Source organism: Vidua chalybeata, chromosome 6 (assembly GCF_026979565.1).
Source record: "Vidua chalybeata isolate OUT-0048 chromosome 6, bVidCha1 merged haplotype, whole genome shotgun sequence".
Classification (NCBI taxonomy): domain Eukaryota; kingdom Metazoa; phylum Chordata; class Aves; order Passeriformes; family Viduidae; genus Vidua; species Vidua chalybeata.
Genome location: NC_071535.1, coordinates 46,530,467 through 46,543,684, shown reverse-complemented (window position 1 = coordinate 46,543,684; position 13,218 = coordinate 46,530,467). Strand labels below are relative to the sequence as shown.

The 13,218-nt window shown below is 42.3% G+C and overlaps 1 protein-coding gene across 1 annotated transcript in view; it reads right to left on the bottom strand.

Moving 5' to 3' along the window:
• Nucleotides 1–992: 992 nt before the first annotated feature.
• MUC5B (mucin 5B, oligomeric mucus/gel-forming) overlaps nucleotides 993–13,218 on the bottom strand; it is a 35,166-nt gene continuing 22,940 nt past the window's right edge. The window contains 11 exon segments of the mRNA XM_053945861.1: nucleotides 993–1,414; nucleotides 3,069–3,180; nucleotides 3,585–3,630; nucleotides 3,968–4,090; nucleotides 4,465–4,563; nucleotides 4,663–4,785; nucleotides 5,644–5,687; nucleotides 6,870–7,044; nucleotides 7,496–7,716; nucleotides 7,923–8,063; nucleotides 8,621–13,105. Of these exon segments, the coding sequence (XP_053801836.1) occupies nucleotides 1,153–1,414; nucleotides 3,069–3,180; nucleotides 3,585–3,630; nucleotides 3,968–4,090; nucleotides 4,465–4,563; nucleotides 4,663–4,785; nucleotides 5,644–5,687; nucleotides 6,870–7,044; nucleotides 7,496–7,716; nucleotides 7,923–8,063; nucleotides 8,621–13,105 (5,831 nt within the window). The 3' untranslated portion in view covers nucleotides 993–1,152.

Here is a 13,218-nt window from a genome sequence, read left to right as displayed (position 1 = left end):
CCTTGTATTATTACCCATTATTGCTCTCTCCTGTAGGCAATTACAAAGTTTGCAATATGAAGGCCAAGGATGATCAGAAGGGGTTTTGGGGCGTTTGGACACCTGGTTACTATGGGATCAGGAGCATGAGTAGTGTTCTCCTTTATCCTTCTAGTTGCAGGGAATGGTGAGGGAAGAAACAAGAACCAGCAGATCGATACTTGGAGACAACAGCTGGGGTACTCCTGTCTCAGAGAGAAGGATCTTTCCACGAGAGTGCAGTGCTCACTGAAAGAGCATTAAACTGGACTGAAGGGGAAAAGGGCTAAACCTAGGCTTGCTGGACATAAGCCTGGTGGCCACACACCAGTGTTGGACCAATGGAGTGTTAGCAAGATCCTTCACATTGCTCCATGATTTGTGAGTATGGCTGGAACACATTTGAAATACATACAGTACATGCAGCATGAGGAACAAAGTAAAGGAGGTCAAAGTGAGCAAATAAGAGGAGTTTTTTCATCTTTGTACCTTTTATGCCAGTGGGAAGAGCTATTTGGACATAGATGAGGGAATTTTACCTAGTCCCGGAAGAGGGCTGTATTCCCAAAGACTGCTGGAGAGCATACCCCTCTGAGTCAGAAAACTTCCTGATGCCATTCAATGGAGTCTGTCATTTAGGTAATGAAGATGGGTATTTAACAGTCACCATAACTGAAAAGTACTGAAAATTTTACTGATCAAATAAAACAGCTTTGTTCCTGTTTTTGAGATGTGTTAGGACTATTATGTCTGTAAAAAAGATATGTGATAATGCTGTCACTAGGATCAAGAAATGCAATGTAACTGCAATGTTTTCTTGATTTCGTTTTTGGAGACTCCTTAATTCTTCTTTTACCTCAAACATGGGTTTTGTGATAAAGCATGTGTTTGCATATTTCTGTAAGTTACATGAGGGATTTTGCAGTCACCTGTTTTTACTCTTCAATACCATAACATTTGAAAAAAAACCCAAACACTGCAATTTAATCGACCTTTTTTTTAAATTATTTTTACAAGTAAGACATGAAAAAAGAATGTTAAAGAAGGAGCACAAGTTATTGAGGGAGTTATATGGGGAAGACACAATTCCAGCTTCCCTAGGGTCTCCACTTTCTTCTTCCTGTGATCATATCCTCAGCTGAGTTGCCATTGGGAACCAAGTGATACAGCCTGTTGCAATTGGGAGCCATATTTTCTAGATTGTTGGAATTGGGAGTCAGGTGCTGCAGTGGTTTCTGAAGAGCAAGCATTCACACACTGACAATTTTCCACGTAGACATAGGTATAATTTATGCTGGTTCCATTTTGGCAAGTCAGGGTCATCTCTCTTGTTTGGGTCCTGAGTTCCTGGCAGCAACCACATTCGTGTTCCATCTGGTTTGCTTCAAGAGAGTACCTGTGTTCCACCGGGGGAAAAAAATGCATCTTGTTAAAAACTCACAGAAAACCCCCTCAGTGATTTTTGTTTTGTGAGTGTTTGGTTTGGTTTTGTGGTTTTTTTTAATGTCCTCTTTTCCTCCTTGTCATGCACACTTATGAATGTGATTTTCATTGTCTTCAATAGTGAAACTGTTCATGCTTCCATTGAATCCAGTTCACTTTAGTGCATTCATATAAACACACTAACTTTGTTGCTGTTCTGCAGTCATAGAATCGCGTAGATTGGAACAGACCTTTCAGATCATCAAGTCTAAGCATTAACCCAGCACTACCCAGTCCACCACTCAACTGTGTCTCTTAAGTGCCACACCTGCATGTCTTTTAAATACTTGAAGGGATGGTGACTGAACTGCTTCCCTGGGCAACCTGTTCCAGTGCTTGACAACCATTTCAGTGAAGAAGTATTTCCTAATATCCAATCTAAACCCTTCCTGGTGCAACTTGAAGCCATTTCCTCACATTCTTTTCACTTGTTACCTGGGAGAAGAGATCAACCCCCACCTCACTACACCCTCCTTTCAGGCAATTGAGAGGGTGTGAACAATTCCTCTGAGCCTCCTTTTCTCCAGGTTAAACACCTCCAACTCCATCAGCTGCTCTTCAAGACTTGTGCTCCAGACCCTTCCCCAGCTCTGTTGCCCTTCTCTGGACATGCTCCAGCACCTCCATGTCTTTCAGTGAGAGGCCCAGAACTGGACACAGGATTCGAGGTGTGGCCTCAGTATGGCCGAGTACATTGTCCTGGTCCTGCTGGCCACACTATTGCTGATCCAGGCCAGGGTGTTCTTGGTCATCTTGGCCACCTGGGCACACACTGGCTCATGTCCAGCTGCTGTCACCAACATCCCCAAGTCCTTTTCCACTGGGCAGCTTCCCAGCCCCTCTGTCCCAGCCTGTAGCACTGTCCGAGGCTGTTGTGACCCAAGGGCAGGACACAGCACTAAGCCTTATTGAACATCACACAATTATTGATAAAGACATAAAACAGGACTGGCTGCAATACTGAGCCCCAGGAAACACCACTGGTGACTGTCCCCCAGCTGGAGGGAACTCCACTCAACACTGGCCATCCAGCCAGTTTTTTATGCAGTGAACAGTTCACCTGTCCAAGCTATGAGCTCCCAGCTTCTCCAGGAGAATGCTGTGGGAAATGCTGTCAAAAGCTTTACAAAAGTCTGGGTAAACAATATCCACAGCCTTTTCCTCATCCTATAAGTGGGTCACCCTGTCCTAGAAGGAGATCAGGTTTGTCAAGCAGCAGCTGCCTTTCCCAAACCCATCCTGGCTGGGCCTGATCCCCTTTTTACCCGGTATGTACTCCATGATCACACTCAAGACAATCTGCTCCATGTGTTTCCCTGACACCAAGGTCAGGCTGACAGGCCTGTACTTCCCTGAATCCTCTCTCCAAACTTTATTGTAGATGAGCATCTCATTTGCTGACCTGCAGTCATCTGGGACCTCCATGGTTAACCAGACTGCTGACAAATGATTGGAAGTGGCTTTGTGAGCACTTTCTCCAGCTCCCTCAGTGCCCTTGGGTGACAAATTAATTTGACATATCAGATAAAGAAAGCCATAGAGATGCTAAATGAATTTTTAGAACTTACATTGAGGAGCCAGGACAAGTTCCTTCACAATATGACAGCTCAACAGGTTCAGAAGACTCACAGTCCGCATGGCGGATCACAGTTTCCTTGGTGTAAGGCTTGCAGTTTTTAGCTTCATAAAAAAAGGGGAGAAGAGAAAATATACTTCAGTTCTCTAGTTCTGAACTAAAGGAATTGTAAACCAGTTTCAAAGTGCTTGATGTCTGATTACTGAGAATCTGCAGTATGTGATGGGATGGGTACTGTGTAACATATATGGAGTTGTCAGATTACTCTTTGATTTTGGCTGTAAAGTGCATTTGGAATATAATGCAGAGGCTTGAGTATTGCTGGTTTGATTTGTGGTATTCAGTATCAGGAAAAAAAAATTGCATTTTTCTTCTGAATAAACAGTGAAACACAGGGTCGTCTTAAATAGAATGTGTGAAAACAGGGGGAGTGAAGAATCCTTCCATCCACTCAGATAGTTGAATAGAGTGCTCTTCAGGCAGAACACATAAACACAACATTACTTACGTTTACATATTTTGCAGCAGCCATCAGATGTAATCTCTGCTTCGTCCTTTGTAAAAGTAAAGACGGAGGATTTATATTAGTGCACAGATGACAATCATGAGTAAGAATATGAGTTAGCACTACTGATACTGGGCAGAAGGCTTCTCCATGATGAACCCTGAATGAAACAATACTTGACTTACTGTCCTCACCATAGGAGTCTTGAATACTTGTAGCCTCATAAGAAAATACTATGCTTTTCTTATTATTAATCATAGAGCAAGAGTAGTTTCATTCTTAAGACATTCCTGCAACTTCAGTAGAAGTGATTTGTTGAATTCTTCCTTGTCCCTCCTTGTTCATTTAAACTGAATTCAGTCAATGAAAAATTGATAAAAACTTACAGGATCGCACTCTTCGGGGTCATAGTCAGGGCATACTTTTTTAGTTTGGACTGCAACAAACTGATCTTCAATTTTTTCACATTTGTAGTGACTGCACTGATCGAGTGGCAGGATCTCATTAACCTAAGATTTTATAGGAAAAGCAGAAGTTGGATTTTTTCATTGTGATCAAGTGTGTCTGAATTAATTAAGTTCTCAATCCTCAAAGATTCTCAGATGAACTTCTTTCAAGTGGCAAAAATAAAATTCTACAAACTGTAGCTAGCTTGAAAGTTTAAATACTGGTTCTGAACACTTAGACCATAAATTAGAAACCGTTGCTCCATTAGCAACAAGAATCAAGAATTTAATTCCAAATAATCTTCAACTCAGAGAACTGATACATTGTTTTTCAGAGAATTTCAGTATTTATTTTTTACTAGTAAGGGACATAAGTTGACTCTTAGCTGTTCTAACTTGCATGGGCTAACAGATCTGAAAATGAAAGGAATACTTACATTGAGCACATGAACAGTGCTGTTACGGAGTTTGACTTTGCAAGCTACTTCAATACACTTCCCGCAGCACTCTCCTTCCTCAGTCATGTATTGGTAACCCTACTCAGAAAGAGATGAAGGAGAAAGTATGTTGAATTGGTGATGGAGAATTCTAGTCTTGCTTTAGCTGACTGGGCAGCCTAGAAAACCTGAACTCACCAGTGGACAAGACGTCTCACACTGAACTGTTTCACAATGCATGATGTTTGCATTAGTCTCTGGATCCTTCTCAGAACTGCAGGTACACTTCTTACATGAATTGATTACTACTGACTTTCCAACCTGCAAGACAGAAAAAAAAAACCCCCAAAAACATTCCAATGCCATCAGTTTTTATATAATATAAAGGCAGAGTTGAAAGCATTGCTGAGAACCATTAAGGTTGCTGAAACACAAATACGACAGTTCTCAAATTCTCTTTGAATGTAGTCTTTTGGCTTCATGCCTTGCAGGAAAGCTCATATTAAGAGGAAACTAAATGAAACAATGTAAAAGGGAGCAGTAAATAAATTAAGATTGGTTTGTACTGTCTAACTATCTTACCAGCTTTTCAATGCTCCATTTAAGAATATTTTTCTTCTGTAAGTTGTTCAGTGGTTGTAAATCAATTATAATTTAAAAGCCAGGATTAAAATATGCAGATATGTAAGCAGAGATCTAAATTTACATATGGATTTTAGTCTTTCTGAAATGTATCCCCAAAGACTCCAAGTGCTAATATTTAAATTACGAGTTAATGGCCTAAGTACCAATTTTAGCAAAAGGGTATAGGTATCAATTAAATAAAAAATGTTAGCTTTGTTTTTTTAAGGTTCTCTGAGCTTATTTCAAAGAGCAATTGAGTTTGGGCTATTCATCAGATTGTCTGGCAAAGTCATTAATTACAAAAGTGAGAAGAAGCTTAAAAAGAAAGTACGTCACTAAAAATGGTACACTCTTCTTTTATACTACTCAATGAGGAAGACTTCTGTGACAAATTTGATTTTGACTTTAAAATACCCAAACAACTTCCAGTTAAGGGCTAGAGAGAAAAACCCCCAGTAACATGTACTGGGAAAAGAACTTTTTGTCTCAAAGACTTGTTTTGGTAGAAAGGATGTACTTTTCACTTCCAGGAATATGCTGCTATATCATTCTTACCGTGTACAATGTTCCATTAATCACACAGACATCAGGTATTGGTTCTGAAAAACAAAACAAGAAATGAATTCCAGAATAACTCAAATTGTGAGACTTCCTGAGAAGTCAAGATGTTATCAGGTTTTATTAGTAACACAGAGAGTATGGAAAACTTGAATTCAATCCCCTGTGTGCTTAGACTTCATATGTAGAGTAGCTGAATGTTTAAGTAAAGTTTCATCATTAAAATCAGCTGGAGGAGGTGGAGAGGAATGGCTTCAAAGCCAAGCTATGACTGAAAAATCCCTTTTTTGCCCTTTCAATATCTGGTTCAATTCAAATTAAATTAGTTGTTTCCTCTGGGAACCCTCAGCTTCCAGTGATAAACAAAGATGCTTCAGTTATTGATTCTTCATGACCTTTCAGAACATGGCTTGTACAGAAGATTGACCCTGTGGAAAAAGGTATTCCTGCAAAGGTATTCCTACTAAAGGTATTCCTACCTAATATAAATCTGACAACATGGCAGAACCCATCTATGTCTTTCACAGAACTGCTTTAAACTTGCCTGTTCCTTTGTTTTGATTTTCCTTTTTCAGGCTTAATTTGTGGGTGCTTTTTTCTTTTTGGTCTTTTGCACAAGTATACGTACATAAAATATATGTACATAAAAGTGTATGTTTATAAATAAACTAACTGTAGGATTTTTTTATTTTCATGAGCATCTGGCAAGAGTGTAAGTATGATTATTACTTTTCATACACTGTCAATTCAGTTACTGATTACAATTCACTTTGTACTATTGCTTCCTGTTACTTGGTCTTGTAGTTAACTGTTAAGCTTTTTAGTGGCTTATTCTTATGTTTCTGCATCTTAGCTTAGTTGCATTTAGGCTAATGTTAATGTGCTCGAATATTCCATTAATAACATGAAAAAGATGCATTGATAACATTTATCAATGTATAACAGGTACAAAGATAGTTGAGCTACATAGACCAGCGAATGTTCAAAATATTATTCTGCTCTCCCACACATTCTGTCATCAAAGTTAAATGAAAATAACATTATTGTTTTAAACAAAGCTTTAATGCATATTTAGCTAAAAATATTTTTGTGTTCACGGAGACAGAAAAATTTAAGAAATATTTTGCTGTTATTGTGATACATTAAGAACTTCCTTAGATATTAACAGAAGTGCAAATGTAATTTACTGGAGTGGTATTTATACATGAATTTTTAATACTTACGGCATTCAAATTCAGGACAACATGGGTCTTTTTGTGGTAGTACAGCCATGGAAACAAATCCTAGGTCACAAATTGTTTGCTGAGCTGTTTGGCATGGGAGCGGCTGGCATTGCACAGTAGCAGTGAGGAAGTCACAGACACACTTCTGGCATTCATTTATCCACTCCTCTCCAGGCTGAAAATATGTAAATTATTTACTCTTAAATGCTCCTTCATCCTAGTTGTTCAATTTTAACTTAAGATACACTCTTAAAATTAGTAGGAAATTCAGATTGGAGTTGTTTTAGCACATCATTTAAGAACAGGTATGCTTAGAATAACCACAGAATTTTCTTCTGCATAAAAATATTTTACATTTCAGAGCTAGTCTACTTATCTCTATGAAATTTAAATGACTTTTATTAAAACCAAAAGTCTCTGCCATGGTCTTAGTGAACTTTTCCACCAAGAGATTACTTAAAAGTCTGGTAATGCCAGGTTAAATAACTGTGTGCTATCAGGTAATTTGTTATATGACCAACTTCGTTACTGAGATACATAGAGGTTGATTTGAATTGGCTGTTAAAGGACAGAAATTGGTCTGGTTTTGCAACAGTGGTGAATTAGAAAGTAGGGAGGGGAGCCACCTTTCGTGCAGGAATTACATCAGTGCAGTTTCTTTCTACTGAAGTTGCGGTGGTTGTTGCTGTGGTTGGTGAGGCAGCTTGTGATGTACTTGAGGAGGCAACTGAAGGAACAGGAGTTGTCAGAGGACATGGCCCGTAGAAGGGCTCAATCTCACATTCCTTACTGCAAAGTGCATAAAAATTACAGCCAGCTCTATCTGTTCTGTTGTATACCACTTCCCCTGTAGATGAAAATTGGAGGAGAAATTACAAGAATGGAAATACATAGGGAGAAAAAAACAAGAAAATATTGTGACAATATTAAGTGTATTCATGTATAAAGCGTTCTACGTTTAGATGATTTTGAGTGGTTATCTTTAATTGAATAGAGTCTTAAGGGTTTATATTGCTTATGATTTTTTTTATAATCATAGAATAAGATACTTACCAGGAGAAAATAAAGTTTCAAACACATGACAAAAGCATGGAGGTATTTTGCTGGATGTAACGGATGTGCTGGTGGAAGAACTGAAGGTTGCAGGAGTGCTTGTTATAACATGATTTGATTGCGATGTACCAGCTGAAGCTACTGTTGAACATAAGTAATAATTTAGTTTACATGTACAGGATTTTGATCTAATAATTTTAACCTATTCAAGAGGTATATTCAACATTCTGGCAAACCAAGTGAACATGTTTCTTGCATTCAAATATTTGACGTATTCATAAGTGGAGATTGTGGAAATTTTTCCATTATACATTGAATAACATCTGGCCTTTGGCAAATCTGATGAGATTTACCTCTAAAGTTTTGAAAAGTTTCAACTTTCTACATTTAAGCAAGAATTAATACTAGGAAGTTAACCAAGCTGACAAACATAAATACTAGCAAAAAAGGGGCAGATTAATTAAAAATTGGTTTAGATGTGCTAAGGAATATAAATGGTCATAGAGTCATATAATCAAAGACTGGTTTAGGGAAAGAAGACACAGAATACAAAGATAGGAATGTTGTTTCTAAAGAAAAAGATGGTTGTAAAATTTTAAGAAGTAGACAATGGCATACCTGGGCTGCCAGTGGTGCTGAAGAAAACTGTTATAGCAGTATATTCTACAGTAGGAGAAAGGAATGTTATAAGAATTTACCTGTGGTACTTCCAGACTGAGGAAGAGTGGTAGTGAGCACAGCTGAGGGGCCAGAAGTGGTTATTAATCTTATTTCAGGTGAAGTGGAGGAAGTGCTAGTGGTGGTAGCAATGGGAGTTGTACCCTCTCTGGTTGAGGCTGTGGTGCTGGGACTGGCCGTGGTGCCTATGGTGGTTCTTATTTTAACTTCAGAGGGAGCTGTGGGAGATGTTGGAGCCTTGGTTGCCACAGTGGAGATTTCTCCTGGAGCAGAGGAGGCAGAGGTTCTTGTGGTGCCTCCTGCAGTTGTCCTGGAGGTGCTGGCAATGCTGGTGGCAGGAGTGGGCACTGTTGTTGTGGGTGGGGTGATGGTGGTAGTGCCTTCAGTCTGAGGAGGAGAGGTGGTGATGGTGGTAGTGATGGGGGTTGTGCCCTCTCTGGCTGAGGCCGTGGTACTGGGGACAGCTGTAGTGTCAATGGTGGTTTTTATTTTTATAGTCTCTGTGTATCCTGGGGTGACAATGGTCGTTCCTTGTGTTGAGAGGGTACTTGTTGTTCCTACGGTGGTTGTTATTTCTTGCTGTGGAAGTGTGGGGACAGCAGGTGTTGCTGCAGGTTGTGTTGCTGTTGTGGTTGTTTCTGCTGGGAAGTATGTTGTGGAGGTTCTTACAGTGGTTCCTGGTAGTGGTACTGTTGTCTGGCAGTGTTTTTGGGCACAGCACAGCACTGAGACCTCATAGTCAAAGCATGTGGGGTACTTGAGAGTCTGATCCTTATTTCGGCACACAAGCCCCCTGTCAAGACTACAGTCAAATATCTGTCCCATTATTTTCACAATTCGGTCAGGGTAGTCTTTAGCTCGGCACTTGATGTCTTGTGGCTTGTCACACAACTCATGCCCAGCAGCTCGGATGTTTTCAAATGTCTCTAAATCTCCATTTTCGCTGCCTGGAGTAGGGGAGTCCACATTAAACCACTGTGTCCAGGCACAGTGCTCCACCACACAGTTGTCTGTGGTATTGAAGATGCGTATAGTGGTGGTGGCTGGCGTGGGCACTGTTGATGTGGGTGGGGTGATGGTGGTAGTGCCTTCAGTCTGAGGAGGAGAGGTGCTGGTGGTGGTAGCGTTGGGGGTTGTGTGCACTCTGGCTGAGATGGTGGTACTGGGGCTGGCCGTGATGCCTGCGGTGGTTCTTAATTTTACTTCAGGGGAAGATGCAGTAATAGTTGAAGTTGTCTGAATAGCAACAGTGGATAATGCAGTTGGGAGAGTTTTTTCTGTAGATATTTTGCTGCTTTCACTGGTGGTTGTGTAGGTGCTTGCGGTACTGATGGCTTGGCTGGACGCTGTTCTTGTGGGTGGGGTGATGGTGGTAGTGCCTTCAGTCTGAGAGGGAGAGGTGCTGGTGGTGGTAGTGATGATGGTTGTGCGCTCTCTGGCTGAGGCCGTGGTACTGGGGCTGGCCGTGGTGCCTGTGGTGGTTCTTATTTTAACTTCAGAGGGAGCTGTGGGAGATGTTGAAGCCTGGGTTGCCACTGTGGATTTTTCTCCTGGAGCAATGGTGGCTGAATCTCTTGTGGTACTTCCTTCAGTTGTCCTGGAGGTGTTGGCAGTGTTGGTGGCAGGAGTGGGCACTGTTGTTATGGGTGGGGTGATGGTGGTAGTGCCTTCAGTCTGAGGGGAAGAGGTGCTGATGGTGGTAGCGTTGGGGGTTGTGCCCTCTCTGGCTGAGGCTGTGGTGCTGGGGGCAGCTGTGGTGCCTGCGGTGGTTCTTAATTTTACTTCCAGGGTGGGGGCTGTAATAGTTGAAGTTGTCTGAATAGCCACAGTGGATAATACAGTTTGGAGAGTTTTTTCTGTAGATATTGTGGCGCGTTCGCTGATGGTTGTGGAGGTGCTTGCAGTGCTTGTGGCTGTCGTGGGCACTCCTGTTTTTGGGATGATGATGGTTGTGCTTTCAGTCTGAGGTGGAGAAGTGCTGATGGTGGTAGCGTTGGGGGTTGTGCCCTCTCTGGCTGAGGCCGTGGTACTGGGGCCGGCTGTGGTGGTTCTTATTTTAACTTCAGAGGGAGCTGTGGGAGATGTTGAAGCCTGGGTTGCCACCATGGATGTTTCTCCTGGAGCTGAGGTGGCTGAAGTTCTTGTGGTGCCTCCTGCAGTTGTCCTGGAGGTGCTGGCGGTGCTGGTGGCAGGAGTGGGCACTGTTGTTGTGGGTGGGGTGATGGTGGTAGTGCCTTCAGTCTGAGGAGGAGAGGTGGTGATGGTGGTAGTGATGGGGGTTGTGCCCTCTCTGGCTGAGGCCGTGGTACTGGGGACAGCTGTAGTGTCAATGGTGGTTTTTATTTTTATAGTCTCTGTGTATCCTGGGGTGACAATGGTCGTTCCTTGTGTTGAGAGGGTACTTGTTGTTCCTACGGTGGTTGTTATTTCTTGCTGTGGAAGTGTGGGGACAGCAGGTGTTGCTGCAGGTTGTGTTGCTGTTGTGGTTGTTTCTGCTGGGAAGTATGTTGTGGAGGTTCTTACAGTGGTTCCTGGTAGTGGTACTGTTGTCTGGCAGTGTTTTTGGGCACAGCACAGCACTGAGACCTCATAGTCAAAGCATGTGGGGTACTTGAGAGTCTGATCCTTATTTCGGCACACAAGCCCCCTGTCAAGACTACAGTCAAATATCTGTCCCATTATTTTCACAATTCGGTCAGGGTAGTCTTTAGCTCGGCACTTGATGTCTTGTGGCTTGTCACACAACTCATGCCCAGCAGCTCGGATGTTTTCAAATGTCTCTAAATCTCCATTTTCGCTGCCTGGAGTAGGGGAGTCCACATTAAACCACTGTGTCCAGGCACAGTGCTCCACCACACAGTTGTCTGTGGTATTGAAGATGCGTATAGTGGTGGTGGCTGGCGTGGGCACTGTTGATGTGGGTGGGGTGATGGTGGTAGTGCCTTCAGTCTGAGGAGGAGAGGTGCTGGTGGTGGTAGCGTTGGGGGTTGTGTGCACTCTGGCTGAGATGGTGGTACTGGGGCTGGCCGTGATGCCTGCGGTGGTTCTTAATTTTACTTCAGGGGAAGATGCAGTAATAGTTGAAGTTGTCTGAATAGCAACAGTGGATAATGCAGTTGGGAGAGTTTTTTCTGTAGATATTTTGCTGCTTTCACTGGTGGTTGTGTAGGTGCTTGCGGTACTGATGGCTTGGCTGGACGCTGTTCTTGTGGGTGGGGTGATGGTGGTAGTGCCTTCAGTCTGAGAGGGAGAGGTGCTGGTGGTGGTAGTGATGATGGTTGTGCGCTCTCTGGCTGAGGCCGTGGTACTGGGGCTGGCCGTGGTGCCTGTGGTGGTTCTTATTTTAACTTCAGAGGGAGCTGTGGGAGATGTTGAAGCCTGGGTTGCCACTGTGGATTTTTCTCTTGGAGCAATGGTGGCTGAATCTCTTGTGGTACTTCCTTCAGTTGTCCTGGAGGTGTTGGCAGTGCTGGTGGCAGGAGTGGGCACTGTTGTTATGGGTGGGGTGATGGTGGTAGTGCCTTCAGTCTGAGGGGAAGAGGTGCTGATGGTGGTAGCGTTGGGGGTTGTGCCCTCTCTGGCTGAGGCTGTGGTGCTGGGGGCAGCTGTGGTGCCTGCGGTGGTTCTTAATTTTACTTCCAGGGTGGGGGCTGTAATAGTTGATGTTGTTTGAATAGCAACAGTTGATAATACAGTTGGAAGAGTTTCTTCTGTAGATGTAATGGTGCTTTCCCTGGTGGTTGTGGAGGTGCTGGCACTGGTGGTAGCTTGGGTAGGCACTCTTGGTCTCGGTGTAGTGACAGTCATGCCTTGCGTTGGCAGGGCAGTAGTACTGGAGATTATCGTTGTGCCCAGTGTTGTTCCTAGTGTTGATTCTGGGAGAGTGGAGATGGTATTGGGTGATGATGGAGCTTGGGTTACTGCAGTGGAGGTTTCTGCTATACTTGTTGTGATTTGGTAACCTTTTGTTGAGACTTGTGATGTTGTTGCTGTTACTGGTGTTTCAGTCAGAGTTGTTGTTCTTTCTTGGTCTCTCAGTGGTGTTGTAGTTACTTCACTTTCTTGGTTTTGTGTTGTTGGTATTATTGTTGTCTGTACTATAAATGGTGTTGATTCTACAGCAATGGTTGTGAATTCTCTTGTGGTTGTTGGTGTTGTAGTTTGTGTTTCTGAACATGGTATGTATCTGCAGCATGATATTCTGATTTCATAATTATAGCACTGCTTAAATTCTTGGTCCTGGTTATTGCATATTAATCCTCTGCTTTGACTACACTCTATTGTTTGGTTAAGGTTGGTAATTTCACTATCTGGGTATTCTTTGGCTCTGCATTGAACATTGCTTGGGTTTGTACACACACTATATCCTTTATCCTTGAGATTTTGATATGTTTCATAATCTCCACTGTCCTCTTTGTTTTCAGGCTGAGTGGAATCATACCATTCTGACCACACACAGACATTTTTCACACATACAGTTGTCACTGGTGTTGCAATTGTCATTTCTGTAATTTAAAGAAGGAAACATAAGTCTTGTCTGTTCTTATTAAAGAGAGTTCCAGGAAGAAATTATTCATCTTCCGTACCGTTTTCTTTTTTTTGTTGTAAATAATATTTT